The sequence below is a fragment of the Crinia signifera genome, chromosome 19 (assembly GCF_055691185.1).
Source record: "Crinia signifera chromosome 19, ASM5569118v1, whole genome shotgun sequence".
Taxonomy (NCBI): domain Eukaryota; kingdom Metazoa; phylum Chordata; class Amphibia; order Anura; family Myobatrachidae; genus Crinia; species Crinia signifera.
The window spans coordinates 2,646,011-2,665,709 of record NC_139226.1 but is presented as its reverse complement, the minus strand read 5'-3'; the positions used below and the strand labels follow the sequence as shown (position 1 = coordinate 2,665,709).

Sequence of the window (19,699 nt, the reverse complement as noted above, 5' to 3'; positions counted from 1 at the left end):
TGGGTGCCCGTTCCTGGCACGACTTGGTATAGACCTATAGAACCGGTAGCTTCTTAGTGTCACCCGCATGGGAAGGTTCCTCTCCTGGTGCCCGTTCCTGGCCAGACGTGATGTAGACATATAGACCTAGAGACCCGGGCACTCCTTAGTGTTACCCGCATGGGAAGGTTCCTCTCCTGGTGCCCCTTCCTGGCCCGACGTGATGTAGATATATAGACCTACAGATCCAGTAGCTCCTTAGTGTTACCCGCATGGGAAGGTTCCTCTCCTGGTGCCTGTTCCTGGGCTGACGAGATGTAGACATATAGACCTACAGATCCAGGCGCTCCTTAGTGTTACCCGCATGGGAAGGTTCCTCGCCTGGTGCCTGTTCCTGGCCGGACATGATGTAGACATATAGACCTACAGAATCGGTAGCTCCTTAGTGTTACCCGCATGGGAAGGTTCCTCTCCTGGTGCCCGTTCCTGGCCGAACATGATATAGACCTACAGAACCGGTAGCTTCTTAGTGTCACCCGCATGGGAAGGTCCTCTCCTGGTGACCGTTCCTGGCCAGACGTGATGTAGACATATAGACCTACAGACTCAGGTGCTCCTTCGTGTGGAAGGTCCTCTCCTGGGTGACCGTTCCTGGCCAGACGTGATGTAGACATATAGACCAACAGAACCGGTAGCTCCTTAGTGTCACCCGCATGGGAAGGTTCCTCTCCTGGTGCCCGTTCCTGGCCAGACGTGATGTAGACATATAGACCAACAGAACCGGTAGCTTCTCAGTGTCACCCGCATGGGAAGGTTCCTCTCCTGGTGCCTGTTCCTGGCCTGACGTGATGTAGACCTACAGACCCGGGTGCTCCTTAGTGTCACCCGCATGGGAAGGTTCCTCTCCTGGTGCCCGTTCCTGGCCTGACGTGATGTAGACCTACAGACCCGGGTGCTCCTTAGTGTCACCCGCATGGGAAGGTTCCTCCTCTGGTGCCCGTTCCTGGCCTGACGTGATGTAGACATATAGACCTACAGAACCGGTAGCTCCTTAGTGTCACCCGCATGGGAAGGTTCCTCTCCTGGTGCACGTTCCTGGCCAGACGTGATGTAGACATATAGACCTACAGAACCGGTAGCTCCTTAGTGTCACCCGGATGGGAAGGTTCCTCTCCTGGTGCCCTTTCCTGGCCAGACGTGATGTAGACATATAGACCTACAGAACCGGTAGCTCCTTAGTGTCACCCGCATGGGAAGGTTCCTCTCCTGGGTGCCCGTTCCTGGCACGACGTGGTATAGACCAACAGAACCGGTAGCTTCTTAGTATCACCCGCATGGGAAGGTTCCTCTCCTGGTGCCCGTTCCTGGCCTGACGTGATGTAGACATACAGACCTACAGAACCGGTAGCTCCTTAGTGTCACCCGCATGGGAAGGTTCCTCTCCTGGGTGTCCGTTCCTGGCACGACGTGGTATAGACCTACAGAACCGGTAGCTTCTTAGTGTCACCCGCATGGGAAGGTTCCTCTCCTGGTGCCCGTTCCTGGCCAGACGTGATGTAGACATATAGACCTAGAGACCCGGGCGCTCCTTAGTGTTACCCGCATGGGAAGGTTCCTCTCCTGGTGCCCCTTCCTGGGCCGACGTGATGTAGATATATAGACCTACAGATCCGGTAGCTACTTAGTGTTACCCGCATGGGAAGGTTCCTCTCCTGGTGCCCGTTCCTGTCCAGACGTGATGTAGACATATAGACCTAGAGACCCGGGCGCTCCTTAGTGTTACCCGCATGGGAAGGTTCCTCTCCTGGTGCCCCTTCCTGGGCCGACGTGATGTAGATATATAGACCTACAGATCCAGTAGCTCCTTAGTGTTACCCGCATGGGAAGGTTCCTCTCCTGGTGCCTGTTCCTGGCCTGACGAGATGTAGACATATAGACCTACAGATCCAGGCGCTCCTTAGTGTTACCCGCATGGGAAGGTTCCTCGCCTGGTGCCTGTTCCTGGCCGGACATGATGTAGACATATAGACCTACAGAATCGGTAGCTCCTTAGTGTTACCCGCATGGGAAGGTTCCTCTCCTGGTGCCCGTTCCTGGCTGAACATGATATAGACCTACAGAACCGGATGCTTCTTAGTGTCACCCGCATGGGAAGGTCCTCTCCTGGTGACCGTTCCTGGCCAGACGTTTTGTAGACATATAGACCTACAGACTCAGGTGCTCCTTCGTGTGGAAGGTCCTCTCCTGGGTGACCGTTCCTGGCCAGACGTGATGTAGACATATAGACCAACAGAACCGGTAGCTTCTTAGTTTCACCCGCATGGGAAGGTTCCTCTCCTGGTGCCTGTTCCTGGCCAGATGTGATGTAGACATATAGACCTACAGAACCGGTAGCTCCTTAGTGTCACCCGCATGGGAAGGTTCCTCTCCTGGTGCCCGTTCCTGGCCAGACGTGATGTAGACATATAGACCAACAGAACCGGTAGCTTCTTAGTGTCACCCGCATGGGAAGGTTCCTCTCCTGGTGCCTGTTCCTGGCCAGACGTGATGTAGACATATAGACCTACAGAACCGGTAGCTCCTTAGTGTCACCCGCATGGGAAGGTTCCTCTCCTGGTGCCCGTTCCTGGCCAGACGTGATGTAGACATATAGACCAACAGAACCGGTAGCTTCTTAGTGTCACCCGCATGGGAAGGCTCCTCTCCTGGTGCCCGTTCCTGGCCTGACGTGATGTAGACCTACAGACCCGGGTGCTCCTTAGTGTCACCCGCATGGGAAGGTTCCTCTCCTGGTGCCCGTTCCTGGCCTGACGTGATGTAGACCTACAGACCCGGGTGCTCCTTAGTGTCACCCGCATGGGAAGGTTCCTCCTCTGGTGCCCGTTCCTGGCCTGACGTGATGTAGACATATAGACCTACAGAACCGGTAGCTCTTTAGTGTCACCCGCATGGGAAGGTTCCTCTCCTGGGTGCCCGTTCCTGGCACAACGTGGTATAGACCTACAGAACCGGTAGCTTCTTAGTATCACCCGCATGGGAAGGTTCCTCTCCTGGTGCCCGTTCCTGGCCTGACGTGATGTAGACATACAGACCTACAGAACCGGTAGCTCCTTAGTGTCACCCGCATGGGAAGGTTCCTCTCCTGGGTGTCCGTTCCTGGCACGACGTGGTATAGACCTACAGAACCGGTAGCTTCTTAGTGTCACCCGCATGGGAAGGTTCCTCTCCTGGTGCCCGTTCCTGGCCAGACGTGATGTAGACATATAGACCTAGAGACCCGGGCGCTCCTTAGTGTTACCCGCATGGGAAGGTTCCTCTCCTGGTGCCCCTTCCTGGGCCGACGTGATGTAGATATATAGACCTACAGATCCGGTAGCTACTTAGTGTTACCCGCATGGGAAGGTTCCTCGCCTGGTGCCTGTTCCTGGCCGGACATGATGTAGACATATAGACCTACAGAATCAGTAGCTCCTTAGTGTTACCCACATGGGAAGGTTCCTCTCCTGGTGCCCGTTCCTGGCTGGACATGATATAGACCTACAGAACCGGTAGCTTCTTAGTGTCACCCGCATTGGAAGGTCCTCTCCTGGTGCCCGTTCCTGGCCAGACGTGATGTAGACATATAGACCTACAGACCCAGGTGCTCCTTCGTGTGGAAGGTCCTCTCCCGGGTGCCCGTTCCTGGCCAGACGTGATGTAGACATATAGACCTAGAGACCCGGGCGCTCCTTAGTGTTACCCGCATGGGAAGGTTCCTCTCCTGGTGCCCCTTCCTGGCCCGACGTGATGTAGATATATAGACCTACAGACCCGGGCGCTCCTTAGTGTCACCCGCATGGGAAGGTTCCTCTCCTGGTGCCCGTTCCTGGCCTGACGTGATGTAGACATATAGACCTACAGACTCGTGCGCACCTTAGTGTCACCCGCATGGGAAGGTTCCTCTCCCGGGTGTCCGTTCCTGGCCTGACGTGATGTAGACATATAGACCTACAGACTTGTGCGCTCCTTATTGTCACCCGCATGGGAAGGTTCCTCTCCTGGTGCCCGTTTCTGGCCTGATGTGGTGTAGACATGTTGGTAACACTCTGTCTTCTCATATTTAGTTGCAGAGGAAACGGCACATCGGTAACGACATTGTAGCCATAGTGTTCCAGGATGAGAACACCCCCTTCGTCCCGGACATGATCGCTTCCAATTTTCTGCACAGCTACATTGTGGTACAAGTGGAGGATCCCTGCACGGATAACACTATGTACAAGGTACTCACTCCAGATTACCACCCGGTACTCACTCCAGATTACCACCCGGTACTCACTACAGATTACCACCTTTTATACAGGGTACTTATTCCAGCTTTCTTCTTTGGGCTCCATGGTCCCACAGGGTGACATTGGGGTTGTAGGCGGTTCACAGGACCGTGGCACCAATCAGCAAAGCTTTCAGGTTTCCCAGGATGCACGGCTCCTCTCCCATATAACCCCGCCTCCATGCCTAGCTCATCAGTTTTTTGTTGGTGCCAGCAGGAAGCTGGAGCACCTTTATTTTCAGCATTTTGGTTTTACACTGTGCAACGTTACCGCTGCTGGGCTGCCTGCACCCTCAGTCACATTGAGGACAGCGCGGCTGCTCCATCCCCCTGCCGGCGCCGAAACTCCTCCACGACCCTGGTCAAGAGGGGTATGCGGCGAGGTGGAGCCTGGCGCCTGAGCATAGGGACAGGTAGGGCTCTCTGCGAGAGCACTAGATCGCTCTCCTGCTGCGCACCGGGGAGACGGGCCGCAGCAGCTGGCGTGAACACTGCTGCTTGCGGCAGGGTTACCACTAGACCACCAGGACATTGAGCACAGGCTGGGGGTAATCACTCATTTTGCACAGGGCTCATTAGTACCAGGTGGGGGAAGCCCTGCATACAGGGGAGGCTGTTCCAGCCTGTGGCTCCCTCCCCCGGGTTTGGGCGTTGATTCACTACAGGTGTCTAGTCCTCAAGCTGATTGACAACCCTGCTCCTCTCTCAGAGACCCTGGAGATTCAGCCCCCTGTAATTGCACCGGCTGTACAGGCTCCTCCGCCATGGGTAGGTACCCTGAGGGCCACGGTGCAAACATCGGTGGCTATGCGGAAGTTACTGCCCACCACATCTGTCAGAAACCAGTTACTGAGTGTTTCTGCCCCATTACTCCCATTGTTAGATGATGACACTACGGGAGATGAGGATGATGATAATGGGGATGAAGATGATGACAATGCTGATGGGAGCTACAGGGATCCCATACCAGAGTCAGGGACACCTGTAGTACCAGCGGATATGGCAGATGTACCAGCCCTTATTGCTCTCACCTGACACTGATGAGCCTGAGCCGGTGGCAAAGCCCAATTCCCACATTGGTACCACATAATGGAGATCCGTACGGACCAATGGGCGGCTTTGGGCAAGAAATCCTCTTATTTCTAAGAGAGTCCGAAACAGGAACCCCTAGCCACCAGAGGATTGCAAATAATGGGAGACTCCTCCACCGGTAGATTCCCATGTTACACGACTGGTTAAACCATCTGTCCTCCCTGTTACCACAGGATCTTCTCCTACGGATAGGCGCTTAGAGCAATCGCTTAAAGCCATATTTACCCTCACAGGAGTGGTCCAAAGACCTACTGTGGTTATGACCTGGGCCGCAGAGGCTCTTCTGCCATGGCTCCAGGTCGTGGAAGACGAGCTACCCATTGATGCGTCAGAAGGTGTAAGACTATGCGTGTCTAATATTAAGAAGGCAGCAATATATATAATGGAGGCATTGTCTGACGCAGGAGTCCTAGCAGCAAAGGCATCTGCAAACTGTATTGGCACGTCGTATCCTGTGGCTACGGCCCTGAAAGGATGACCTAGAGTCTAAAAAGACACAAGAAATGTTACCCTTTAAGGGGGTGTTTTGTTTGGGGATGAGCTCAATAAAATTGTAGCCTCCCAGTCAGTGGCTATGACTGCATGCCTTCCCTCCGCTCTCCCTCAGAGACAAAAAACTATTCTGTACCTTTTCGGTCCTTTCGTCCCCAAGGTAAAGCGAGCAGTCAATCCTTTCCTCGCACCTCAACCACAAGCCAACCAAGTCTAAGCCCAAACAAGCCTGGGCCTCTAGACAGCCCCCAGTCAAACCAGATAAACCTGCAGCATGACAGGACGGGCCTCCCGCAGGGGGACTCCAAAGTGGGAGGCAGACTTCTACACTTCACACAGCAGTGGCTCACCACATCGGAGGATTTGCCTGGGTGAGAGAAGTCGTGTCAAGGGGATACCCCATCTCATTCAAAAGAACCCCCCCAAAAAAGTTATTTTGTACAGGCCTCCCTCACAATCCACAAAATTATTGCAAATATTGGCCTCCCTGTTGCGGTCTAAGGTCATTATACCACTCCCTCAACACCAGCGAGGGATACGTTTTTACTCCACCCTGTTTCTAGTCCCAAAACCAAATGGGACTTATAGGCCCATACTAAATTTGAATGCACTCAACTAATTTGTCAGGGTGCCAAAATTCTGCATGGAGACCCTGCAGACAATAGTTCTAGCATTAGAACCGGGGGATTACATGGTCTCCCTGGATGTACGGGATGCTTATCTGCATGTCCCCATCCTTCCCTAACACCAGAGGTTTCATCGGTTTGCTATCCTGTCCCGCCATTTTCATTTCCAGGCCCTTCCATTCGGCTTGGCCACTGCCCCTCCGGTGTATACCAAGATGATGGCAGTAATGGCGGCATATCTACATCTCCAGGGGATCAGAGTATTTCCCGATCTGGACGATTTGCTCCTTGTAGCAAAGTCACCGGTAGTGCTATTAGCACATCTACAAACAACGATTGCTGTTCTCCAACTGCACGGTTGGATCCTCAATTGGGAGAAGTCCTCCCTCACCTCCATCACCTCAGATGTGGCACCTGGGTGCTAGTCTAGACTCCCAGACACAGAGATTGTTCCTACCATGGGACAAGTGTCAATCTCTACAACAAAGGATACGCCTCTTCTTACAGAGCCCCAGAGTATCCATCCATCTGGCAATGCGAATCCTGGGTCTAATGGTGTCAGCATTCGACATGGTCGAGTGGGTGCAATTTCACTGCCACTGCTGCCTCCAACGTCTGATCCTTCGGAAATGGGATGGACAACGGTAGCGCATAAGGACCATGTTCATGGCACTGACTCCAGAGGTTCGGATGTCTCTCCAGTGGTGGCTACAAATGCCTCGCCTGAACCAAGGACATCCTTTCTGGTTCACAGATTGGATTCTCCTCACTACCGATGCCAGCCTATGAGGCTGGGCAAGGCATATGGTCCAAGCTGGAAACACGCCTGTCCATCAATGTCCTGGAGCTTCGAGCAGTGTACAATGCTTCTTGTTCGCTCACAGGATCTTCTTCAAGGCAAAGCTGTACCAGTCAGGTCAGACAAAACCACAACAGTGGCATACATAAACCATCAGGGGGGCACTCGCAGCGCAGTAGCCATGCAAGAGGTGTCCAAAATCCTAACTTGGGCGGAACAACACCCACTGGCACTGTCAGCAGTGTTCATACCAGGAATTCTAAACTGGGAAGCAGACTTTCTAAGTCGGCAAGACGTTCATCCGGGGGAGTGGACCCAGAAGTCTTCTCCCTCCTGGTGAGCCATTGGGACCTTCCAGACGTGGATCTCATGGCGTCCTGTCACAACAACAAAGCACTAGTGCACGGGTCATGGTCCAGGGATCCTCAAGCCAGCTTCACGGATGCTCTGTCAGTTCCATGAAACTTTCATCTTCCGTATGTTTTTCCTCCAGTGTCTGATACCCAGAGTAATTCGGAAATTCAAACAAGAAGGTGGGGATCTCATTCTGATAACCCCCGCCTGGCATCAACGTCATTGGTATGTAGACCTACAACAGCTGTCAATACAGCAGCCGTTCAGGTTGCCACTAAGACCGAACCTGCTCAGTCAGGGTCCTTGTCTACATCCAGGCCTTCAGCACCTGTCTTTGACGGAGTGGCGCTTGAAACTGCCATTCTGGAAGAGAAAGGGATTTCTGCGAAGGTCATCCAAACAATGATCAAAGCACGTAAACCCGCATCGGCAAGGATTTATTACAGGGTCTGGCACACAAATTTCTCCTGGTGCGCATCCCGCAAGTATGACACAAAAGTGTTCAAAACTGCTACAGTCCTTGCATTTCTACAGAGGGGTTTAGATATAGGTTTAAGGTTAGCCATTCTTAAGGTGCATATCTCAGCTCTGTCCGCCTGGTTTCAAAGGAAGATCGCTTCTCTTCCAGATATATGTACTTTCATCCAGGGTGTCATACGTACACAACCACCATATGGTCCTCCAACGTCACCATGGGACTTGTCCCTGGTGTTACAGGCTCTGGCCAAACCTCCCTTCCAACCGCTTTGCTCTGTACAATATAAGTGGCTCACCGCCTTTTTGTCAATTGTGTCTGCCAGACGCGTATCCGATTTCTCTGCTCTTTCATGCAGACCTCCCTTTCTGATTTTCCATCTGGATAGGGCGGTGCTAAGAACCAAAGCTTCCCACCTGCCCAAAGTAGTCTCCACGTTTCACATCAACCAGGAGATAGTGTTCCCTGTGTTCAATTCGGATGTTCTCTCCCCGGCTGATCGCTCCTTGGATGTAGTTACGGCTCTAACTATGGGGGAAATTTACTAAGAATACGAATACAAAAAATTGTATTCGGATTCTTGCTACGAATGAATACGACTGCATACTTCGTATGCAAAGTCGTGTTCCGGAGGGGGGTTTTACAAAGCAGTCAAATATGACTGCTTTGTAACCCTCCGATGTCGTATTAATTCGTATTAACGGCCGTATATACAAATTCCTACAGGCAGCCTGCACGGATCAGTCAGATGCATGCAGGCTGCAAGGTGTAAAAAAAAAACCTAAAAAATAAATACATTTTTTTTTTTTAAACGGCGTGGTTTTCACAAAAAGGGCTGGCCAGTGGGCAAACATTGTCATTCAGCAAGCTTACCAGCAAGCTAATCTCCCTCTACCATTGTCAGTAAATGTAATTCTACCAGATCGGTAGGTCCATCATGGGCGGCACGCCGCAGGGCATCCACTGAACAACTGAGCAAGGCTGCAGCGTCTTCATCTGTTCATACCGGTACAAAGTTCTATGCATCTGACACGTTCGCCTCCCCGGATGCTTCCTTTGGTCGTCGGGTCCTTTCTTACACCTCAGGCGGGTACCCTCCCTTGAGCACTGCTTTTGGACATCCCCAATGTCGCCCTGTTAAATCTCTTTCTTTGAGGTTCAGGTACCTTCAGGGCACCCACCCTTAATTAAGCCTGAGGTGTTCCTTTGTGATACACAAATTGTGACTTCCACAACCGTAGTCAGTTCCTCCTTCACTCTATGTATGTGTGAGTAAAGGTGCCCACAGACGCATCGATCCCGGCGTGCGTTCTGTGCTTAACTAGCACACATAGCATCGCATCGTATGCCTTGTGCATATGATGTGCATGCGATGCTATGCTATAAAAAGCTAGTACAAAAAGTATGTGCAGCACATACCTTTTGTACTGTGCGATGGGGTGCAGCAGGAGCGCGCACCCCATCGCATAGCATCGCACCGCCGGGATCGGTGCGTGTGTGGGCACCTTTGGTGCACTGGCATGCCCTTGTCTGTGTTCTTCCTTCTCCGCTTCCTGCTATTGGCTGGCTAACAAACTGATGAGCTAGGCATTGAGGCGGGTTATATGGGAGAGGAGCCGTGCATCCTGGGAAACCTGAAAGCTTCGCTGATTGGTGCCACGGTCCTGTGAACCGCCTACAACCCCAATGTCACCCTATGGCTACCATGAACCTCAAAGAAATAGTTAACCTAAGGTAGGTCTACCATAACTCTCATTTTCCACCCGGTACTCACTCCAGATTACCACCTTTATACAGGGTACTTATTCCAGATTACCCCCTATACAGGGTACTCATTCCAGATTTCCACCCGGTACTCGCTCCAGATTACCCCCCTATACATGGTACTCACTCCATATTACCCCCCTATACAGTGTACTCACTCCAGATTATCCTTCATACAATTTACTCACTCCAGATTACCCCATACAATATGCTCACTCCAGATTACCCCCTAGACAGTGTACTCACTCCAAATTACCCCTCTATACAGGGTAATCACTCCCGATTAATCCCTTTACAGGGTACTCACTCCAGGTTACCCCCCCCCCCCCCATACAGTTGACTCACTCCAGATTACCGCCCTATACAGGGTATTCAGTCCGGATTACTCACTATACAGGGTACTCACTCCAGATTACCCCTATACATGGTACTCACGCCATATTACCCCCTATGCAGTGTACCTACTCCAGATTACCCCCTATACAATTGTACTAACTCCAGATTACCCCATATACAGGGGTCTCACTCCGGATTACCCCCTTATACAGTGTTCTAACTCCAGATTACCCCCTACACAGTGTACTCACTCCAGATTACCCCCCTATACAGGGTACTCACTCCGGATTACTCACTTTACAGGGTACTCACTCCAGATTACCCCCCTATACATGGTACTCACTCCATATTGCCCCCCTATACAGTGTACTCACTCCATATTACCCCCCTATACAGAGTACTCACTCCATATTACCCCCTATACAATTGTACTAACTCCAGATTACCCCCTATACAGGGTTCTCACTCCAGATTACCCCCTACACAGTGTACTCACTTCAGATTACCCCCCTATACAGTGTACTCACACCATATTACCCCCCTATACAATGTACTCACTTCATATTACCCCCCTATACAGGGTACTCAATCCAGATTACCCCCTATGCAGTGTACCTACTCCAGATTACACCATATATAGTGTACTCACACCATATTACCCCCTATACATTGTACTCACTCCAGATTACCCCCTATACAGGGTACTCAATCCAGATTACCCCCCATACTATATGCTCATTCCAGATTACCCCCCTATACAGTGTACTCACTCCATATTACCCCCTATACAATTGTACTAACTCCAGATTACCCCTATACAGGGTTCTCACTCCAGATTACCCCTCTATACAGTGTAATCACTCCAGATTAACCCCTCTATACAGTGTACTCACTCCATATTACCCCCCTATACAGTGTACTCACTCCAAATTACCCTCCTATACAGTGTACTCACTCCATATTACCCCCTATACATTGTACTCACTCCAAATTACCCCCCCTATACAGTGTACTCACTCCATATTACCCCCTATACATTGTACTCACTCCAAATTACCCCCCCCTATACAGTGTACTCACTCCATATTACCCCCTATACATTGTACTCACTCCAAATTACCCCCCCTATACAGTGTACTCACTCCAGATTACCCCCCTCTACGGTGTACTCACTCCAGATTACCCCCCTCTACAGGGTACTCACTCCAGATTACCCCCCTCTACGGTGTACTCACTCCAGATTACCCCCCTATACATTGTACTCACTCCAGATTACCCCCTCTACGGTGTACTCACTCCAGATTACCCCCCTCTACGGTGTACTCACTCCAGATTACCCCCCTATACATTGTACTCACTCCAGATTACCCCCCTATACATTGTACTCACTCCAGATTACCCCCCTCTACGGTGTACTCACTCCAGATTACCCCCCTATACATTGTACTCACTCCAGATTACCCCCTCTATACATAAACAGAACATGCCCCTATGCTGCATGTACATCCCCTGTAATATGAAGATGGTTAATGTTACTGGTATCACTGGGATGTCCCCCCAGAATATGGGCGTGCAGCCGGACGCTTGTATGACGATCATGAATAGCGATAGGAGACGGCCATGGGTCTCTCCCTTGTCTGACCTAATTTATACTGATGGAGGATGTAGCCACGTTCCTGCTCAGCACCTCCGTGACTGAGTGCACACTGACGTGTGTGTGTGTGTGTGTGTGTGTGTATATAAATGCTATACAGGGGACATGTGTGTGTGTGTGTGTGTGTATACATTCTATATAGGGGATATGTGTGTGTGTGTATACATTCTATATAGGGGACATGTGTGTGTGTGTGTGTATACATTCTATATAGGGGATATGTGTGTGTATACATGCTATATAGGGGATATGTGTATACATGCTATATAGGGGATATATGTGTGTGTGTATGCATGCTATATAGGGGATATATGTTTGTGTATACATGCTATATAGGGGATATATGTGTGTGTATACATGCTATATAGGGGATATATATGTGTGTATACATGCTACATAAGGGATATGGGTACTTGTGTATTTTGGCAGCGCCCATCGCATACCATAACGCATGCGATGGTATGCGATGCGATTTCGTTGGTTAGTGTACGATGGCATACAATTTTCAAATTGTATGCCATTGTACATGGCATACAATGCCATACGATGCGATGCGATTAAACATTGTATAAGCACCCTAATGGGTGCTTACAATGTTAAAAACGTGAACCCGAAGCGTGGCGAGTGCAGCGGTACGCGTCCTACGACCTTTTCATACCCCCACTATCCACGTCGGCGTGGAGTTGAGAATAGATTAGTGTGGCGAGCCCCGCGAGGGGACGCGGATACCTGTGAAGCCCGCGAAGGGACGCGTTCACCTGTGAAGGTATCCGCGTCCCCTCGCGGGGCTCGCTGCGCTCGTCACGCTTCGGGCTCGGTAGCTCGCTGCGCTCGCCACACTAATCTATTCTCAACTCCACGCCGACGTGGATAGTGGGGGTATGAAAAGGTCGTAGGACGTGTACCGCCGCCCCTCGCGGGCTCGCTGCGCTCGCCACGCTTCGGGTTCACGTTTATAGTGGGGGGGTGGCGTGGGGGTGCATTTAACATTGTAAGCACCCATTAGGGTGCTCAAAAGCACCCTTTAGGGTGCTTATACGATTTTTCATCGTATAGGGGGTCAAAATCGCGTCGCATCGCATGCCATCGGGTACATGGCATGCGATGCGATACGTTCATCGTACAATGCTGAAATCGGGCGCCGCCAAAATACACAAGTACTGGGATATGTGTGTGTATACATGCTATATAAGGGATATGTGTGTATACATGATATATAGCACCTGATTTTGACTTTCTGATGTTATCTAGTGGCCGTGCTCTCTTGAATACCCCCTATAGAGGTGAGGAGCAGCTTAGCCTATTACTATGTAGGATGTTACCGTCTGTGTAGTGCTGAGTGTCTATGTATGACTGACGCCTCCGCCCCATCTCTCAGGTCTCAGTCACCGCCCGGGATGACGTGCCTTTCTTCGGTCCACCGCTTCCAGAACCTGCAGCTTTCCGCAAGGTAATGGTACCCCTGGACCCCAGGGGTATTCATCATATACTTCCCTAATTTCCTGAGCAAAGCCAGGTACATTATATCCCAACTGCAGTGTATAGATGGCTGATAACAGAGGGCAAAAGCTTACACATGACACACCTGAGCAAAGTGATACAGAATAAGATTCCCACCATCTATTCAGAAGTGTTTCCAGCCCACATATAGTGTTCAGCTTCATACTGAGCCACCTCACACCTACAGTCCCCCACCTGCCTCCCACTTCCCCCACCTGCCTCCCGCATCCCCCACCTGCCTCCCGCATCCCCCACCTGCCTCCCGCATCCCCCACCTGCCTCCCACATCCCCCACCTGCCTCCCACATCCAACACCTTCCTCCCGCATCCCCCACCTTCCTCCCGCATCCCCCACCTGTCACCCACGTCCCCCACCTGCCTCCCGCGTCCCCCACCTGCCTCCCGCGTCCCCCACCTGCCTCCCACTTCCCCCACCTTCCTCCCGCATCCCCCCCCTGCCTCCCACATCCAACACCTTCCTCCCACGTCCCCCACCTGCCTCCCACTTCCCCCACCTTCCTCCACCTTCCTTCCGCATCCCCCACCTGCCTCCCACATCCAACACCTGCCCCGCGCGTCCCCCACCTTCCTCCCGCGTCCCCCACCTGCCTCCCGCATCCCCCACTTCCTCCCGCATCCGCCACCTGCCTCCCACTTCCCCCACCTGCCTCCCGCATCCCCCACCTGCCTCCCACATCCCCCACCTACCTCCCACTTCTCCCACCTGCCTCCCGCATCCAACACCTGCCTCTCGCGTCCCCCACCTTCCTCTCGCGTCCCCCACCTGCCTTTGCGTCCCCCACTTCCTACCACTTCCCCCACCTTCCTCCCGCGTCCCCCACCTTCCTCTCGCGTCCCCCACCTTCCTCCCGCGTCCCCCACCTTCCTCCTGCGTCCCCCACCTTCCTCCCATATCCCCCACCTGCCTCCCGCGTCCCCCACCTGCCTCCCGCGTCCCCCACCTTCCTCCCGCGTCCCCCACCTTCCTCCCGCGTCCCCCACCTTCCTCCCATATCCCCCACCTGCCTCCCGCGTCCCCCAACTGCCTCCCATATCCCCCACCTGCCTCCCGCGTCCCCCACCTGCCTCCCGCGTCCCCCACCTGCCTCCCGCGTCCCCCACCTGCCTCCCGCATCCCCCACCTTCCTCCCGCGTCCCCACCTACCTCCCGCGTCCCCCACCTACCTCCCGCGTCCCCCACCTGCCTCCCGCACCTCCAACCTGCCTCCCGCGTCCCCCACCTGCCTCCCGCGCCTCCCGCGCCCCCCACCTGCCTCCTGCATCCCCCACCTACCTCCCGCGTCCCCACCTACCTCCCGCGTCCCCCACCTACCTCCCGCGTCCCCCACCTGCCTCCCGCACCTCCAACCTGCCTCCCGCACCTCCAACCTGCCTCCCGCGCCCCCCACCTGCCTCCCGCGCCCCCCACCTTCCTCCACTGTGGGATGTAAAGGGTTAATGTTCTGCAGTCACATGATGCAGGAGGAAAATAACCCCTTGTGTGCACCGGACACTGTGGGATGCGGAGGGTTAATGTTCTGCAGTCACATGATGCAGGAGGATAATAACCCCTTGTGTGCGCCAGACACTGTGGGATGTAGTGGGTTAATGTTCTGCAGTCACATGATGCAGGAGGATAATAACCCCTTGTGTGCACCAGACACTGTGGGATGTAAAGGGTTAATGTTCTGCAGTCACATGATGCAGGAGGATAATAATCCCTTGTGTGCACCAGACACTGTGGGATGTAGAGGGTTAATGTTCTGCAGTCACATGATGCAGGAGGATAATCACCCCTTGTGTGCACCGGACACTGTGGGATGTAGAGGGTTAATGTCATGCAGTCACATGATGCCAGGGATAATAACCCCTTGTGTGCACCGGACACTGTGGGATGTAGAGGGTTAATGTTCTGCAGTCACATGATGCAGGAGGATAATCACCCCTTGTGTGCACCGGACACTGTGGGATGTAGAGGGTTAATGTTCTTCAGTCACATGATTCTGGGGATAATAACCCTTTGTGTGCACCAGACACTGTGGGATGTAGAGGGTTAATGTTCTGCAGTCACATGATGCAGGAGGATAATAACCCCTTGTGTGCACCAGACACTGTGGGATGTAAAGGGTTAATGTTCTGCAGTCACATGATGCAGGAGGATAATAACCCCTTGTGTGCACCGGACACTGTGGGATGTAGAGGGTTAATGTTCTGCAGTCACATGAAGCCAGGGATAATAACCCCTTGTGTGCACCGGACACTGTGGGATGTAGAGGGTTAATGTTCTGCAGTCACATGATGCAGGAGGATAATAACCCCTTGTGTGCACCAGACACTGTGGGATGTAGAGGGTTAATGTTCTGCAGTCACATGATGCAGGAGGATAATAACCCCTTGTGTGCACCAGACACTGTGGGATGTAGAGGGTTAATGTTCTGCAGTCACATGATGCCAGGGATAATAACCCCTTGTGTGCATCAGACACTGTGGGATGTAGAGGGTTAATGTTCCTCAGTCACATGATGCAGGAGGATAATAACCCCTTGTGTGCGCCAGACACTGTGGGATGTAGAGGGTTAATGTTCTGCAGTCACATGATGCAGGAGGATAATAACCCCTTGTGTGCACCAGACACTGTGGGATGTAAAGGGTTAATGTTCTGCAGTCACATGATGCAGGAGGATAATAACCCCTTGTGTGCACCGGACACTGTGGGATGTAGAGGGTTAATGTTCTGCAGTCACATGAAGCCAGGGATAATAACCCCTTGTGTGCACCGGACACTGTGGGATGTAGAGGGTTAATGTTCTGCAGTCACATGATGCAGGAGGATAATAACCCCTTGTGTGCACCAGACACTGTGGGATGTAGAGGGTTAATGTTCTGCAGTCACATGATGCAGGAGGATAATAACCCCTTGTGTGCACCAGACACTGTGGGATGTAGAGGGTTAATGTTCTGCAGTCACATGATGCCAGGGATAATAACCCCTTGTGTGCATCAGACACTGTGGGATGTAGAGGGTTAATGTTCCTCAGTCACATGATGCAGGAGGATAATAACCCCTTGTGTGCGCCAGACACTGTGGGATGTAGAGGGTTAATGTTCTGCAGTCACATGATGCAGGAGGATAATAACCCCTTGTGTGCACCAGACACTGTGGGATGCAGAGGGTTAATGTTCTGCAGTCACATGATGCAGGAGGATATTAACCCCTTGTGTGCACCAGACACTGTGGGATGTAGAGGGTTAATGTTCTGCAGTCAAATGATGCTGAGGATAATAACCCCTTGTGTGCACCAGACACTGTGGGATGTAGAGGGTTAATGTTCTGCAGTCACATGATGCAGGAGGATATTAACCCCTTGTGTGCACCAGACACTGTGGGATGTAGAGGGTTAATGTTCTGCAGTCAAATGATGCTGAGGATAATAACCCCTTGTGTGCACCAGACACTGTGGGATGTAGAGGGTTAATGTTCTGCAGTCACATGATGCAGGAGGATAATAACCCCTTGTGTGCACCAGACACTGTGGGATGTAGAGGGTTAATGTTCTGCAGTCAAATGATGCTGAGGATAATAACCCCTTGTGTGCACCAGACACTGTGGGATGTAGAGGGTTAATGTTCTGCAGTCACATGATGCAGGGGATAATAACACCTTATGTGCACCAGACACTGTGGGATGCAGAGGGTTAATGTTCTGCAGTCACATGACGCAGGAGGATAATAACCCCTTGTGTGCACCAGACACTGTGGGATGTAGAGAGTAATGTTCTGCAGTCACATGATGCAGGAGGATAATAACCCCTTGTGTGCACCAGACACTGTGGGATGTAGAGGGTTAATGTTCTGCAGTCACATGATGCAGGAGGATAATAACCCCTTGTGTACACCAGACACTGTGGGATGTAGAGGGTTAATGTTCTGCAGTCACATGATGCAGGAGGATAATAACCCCTTGTGTACACCAGACACTGTGGGATGTGGAGGGTTAATGTTCTGCAGTCACATGATGCAGGAGGATAATAACCCCTTGTGTGCACCAGACACTGTGGGATGTAGAGGGTTAATGTCCTGCAGTCACATGATGCAGGAGGATAATAACCCCGTGTGTGCGCAGCGGACACTGTGGGATGTAGAGGGTTAATGTTCTGCAGTCACATGATGCAGGAGGATAATAACCCCTTGTGTGCACCAGACACTGTGGGATGTAGAGGGTTAATGTTCTGCAGTCACATGATGCAGGAGGATAATAACCCCTTGTGTGCACCAGACACTGTGGGATGTAGAGGGTTAATGTTCTGCAGTCACATGATGCAGGAGGATAATAACCCCTTGTGTGCACCGGACACTGTGGGATGTAGAGGGTTAATGTTCTGCAGTCACATGATGCAGGAGGATAATAACCCCTTGTGTGCACCGGACACTGTGGGATGCGGAGGGTTAATGTTCTGCAGTCACATGATGCAGGAGGATAATAACCCCTTGTGTGCACCAGACACTGTGGGATGTGGAGGGTTAATGTTCTGCAGTCACATGATGCAGGAGGATAATAACCCCTTGTGTGCACCAGACACTGTGGGATGTAGAGGGTTAATGTTCTGCAGTCACATGATGCTGAGGATAATAACCCCTTGTGTGCACCAGACACTGTGGGATGTAGAGGGTTAATGTTCTGCAGTCACATGATGCCGGTGATAATAACCCCTTGTGTGCTCCAGACACTGTGGGATGTAAAGGGTTAATGTTCTGCAGTCACATGATGCAGGAGGATAATAACCCCTTGTGTGCACCAGACACTGTGGGATGTATAGGGTTAATGTTCTGCAGTCACATGATGTCGGGGATAATAACCCCTGGTGTGCGGCGGACACTGTGGGATGTAGAGGGTTAATGTTCTGCAGTCACATGATGCAGGAGGATAATAACCCCTTGTGTGCACCGGACACTGTGGGATGTAGAGGGTTAATGTTCTGCAGTCACATGATGCAGGAGGATAATAACCCCTTGTGTGCACCGGACACTGGGATGTAGAGGGTTAATGTTCTGCAGTCACATGATGCAGGAGGATAATAACCCCTTGTGTGCACCAGACACTGTGGGATGTAAAGTGTTAATGTTCTGCAGTCACATGATGCAGGAGGATAATAACCCCTTGTGTGCGCCAGACACTGTGGGATGTAGAGGGTTAATGTTCTGCAGTCATATGATGCAGGAGGATAATAACCCCTTGTGTGCACCAGACACTGTGGGATGTAGAGGGTTAATGTTCTGCAGTCACATGATGCAGGAGGATAATAACCCCTTGTGTGCACCGGACACTGTGGGATGTAGAGGGTTAATGTTCTGCAGTCACATGATGCAGGAGGATAATAACCCCTTGTGTGCACCGGACACTGTGGGATGTAGAGGGTTAATATTCTGCAGTCACATGATGCAGGTGATAATAACCCCTGGTGTGCACCAGACACTGTGGGATGTAGAGGGTTAATATTCTGCAGTCACATGATGCAGGAGGATAATAACCCCTTGTGTGTACTGGACACTGGGATGTAGAGGGTTAATATTCTGCAGTCACATGATGAAGGATGATAATAACCCCTTGTGTTCACCGTACACTGTGGGATGTAGAGGGTTAATGTTCTGCAGTCACATGATGCAGGAGGATAATAACCCCTTGTGTGCACACTGTGGGATGTAGAGGGTTAATGTTCTGCAGTCACATGATGCAGGGGATAATAACCCCTTGTGTGCACCAGACACTGTGGGATGTAGAGGGTTAATGTTCTGCAGTCACATGATGCAGGAGGATAATAACCCCTTGTGTGCACCAGACACTGGGATGTGGAGGGTTAATGTTCTGCAGTCACATGATGCAGGAGGATAATAACCCCTTGTGTGCACCGGACACTGTGGGATGTGGAGGGTTAATGTTCTGCAGTCACATGATGCAGGAGGATAATAACTCCTTGTGTGCACCGGACACTGTGGGATGTGGAGGGTTAATGTTCTGCAGTCACATGATGCAGGAGGATAATAACGCCTTGTGTGCACCGGACACTGTGGGATGTAGAGGGTTAATGTTCTGCAGTCACATGATGCAGGAGGATAATAACCCCTTGTGTGCACCAGACACTGTGGGATGTGGAGGGTTAATGTTCTGCAGTCACATGATGCAGGTGATAATAACCCCTTGTGTGCACCGGACACTGTGGGATGTAGAGGGTTAATGTTCTGCAGTCACATGATGCAGGAGGATAATAACCCCTTGTGTGCACCAGACACAGTGGGATGTAGAGGGTTAATGTTCTGCAGTCAC

General features: G+C 51.8%; 1 protein-coding gene across 9 annotated transcripts in view; it reads left to right on the top strand.

The window, feature by feature from the left end:
* The window catches only part of RAP1GAP (RAP1 GTPase activating protein), a 202,832-nt gene that overhangs the window by 142,687 nt on the left and 40,446 nt on the right, over positions 1-19,699 (top strand). For all 9 annotated transcript variants that reach the window (XM_083161794.1, XM_083161789.1, XM_083161795.1 and 6 more), the window contains 2 exons: positions 4,083-4,238; positions 13,256-13,327. In XM_083161794.1, coding sequence (XP_083017920.1) covers positions 4,083-4,238; positions 13,256-13,327 — 228 coding nt within the window. The remainder of the gene's footprint in view (positions 1-4,082; positions 4,239-13,255; positions 13,328-19,699) is intronic.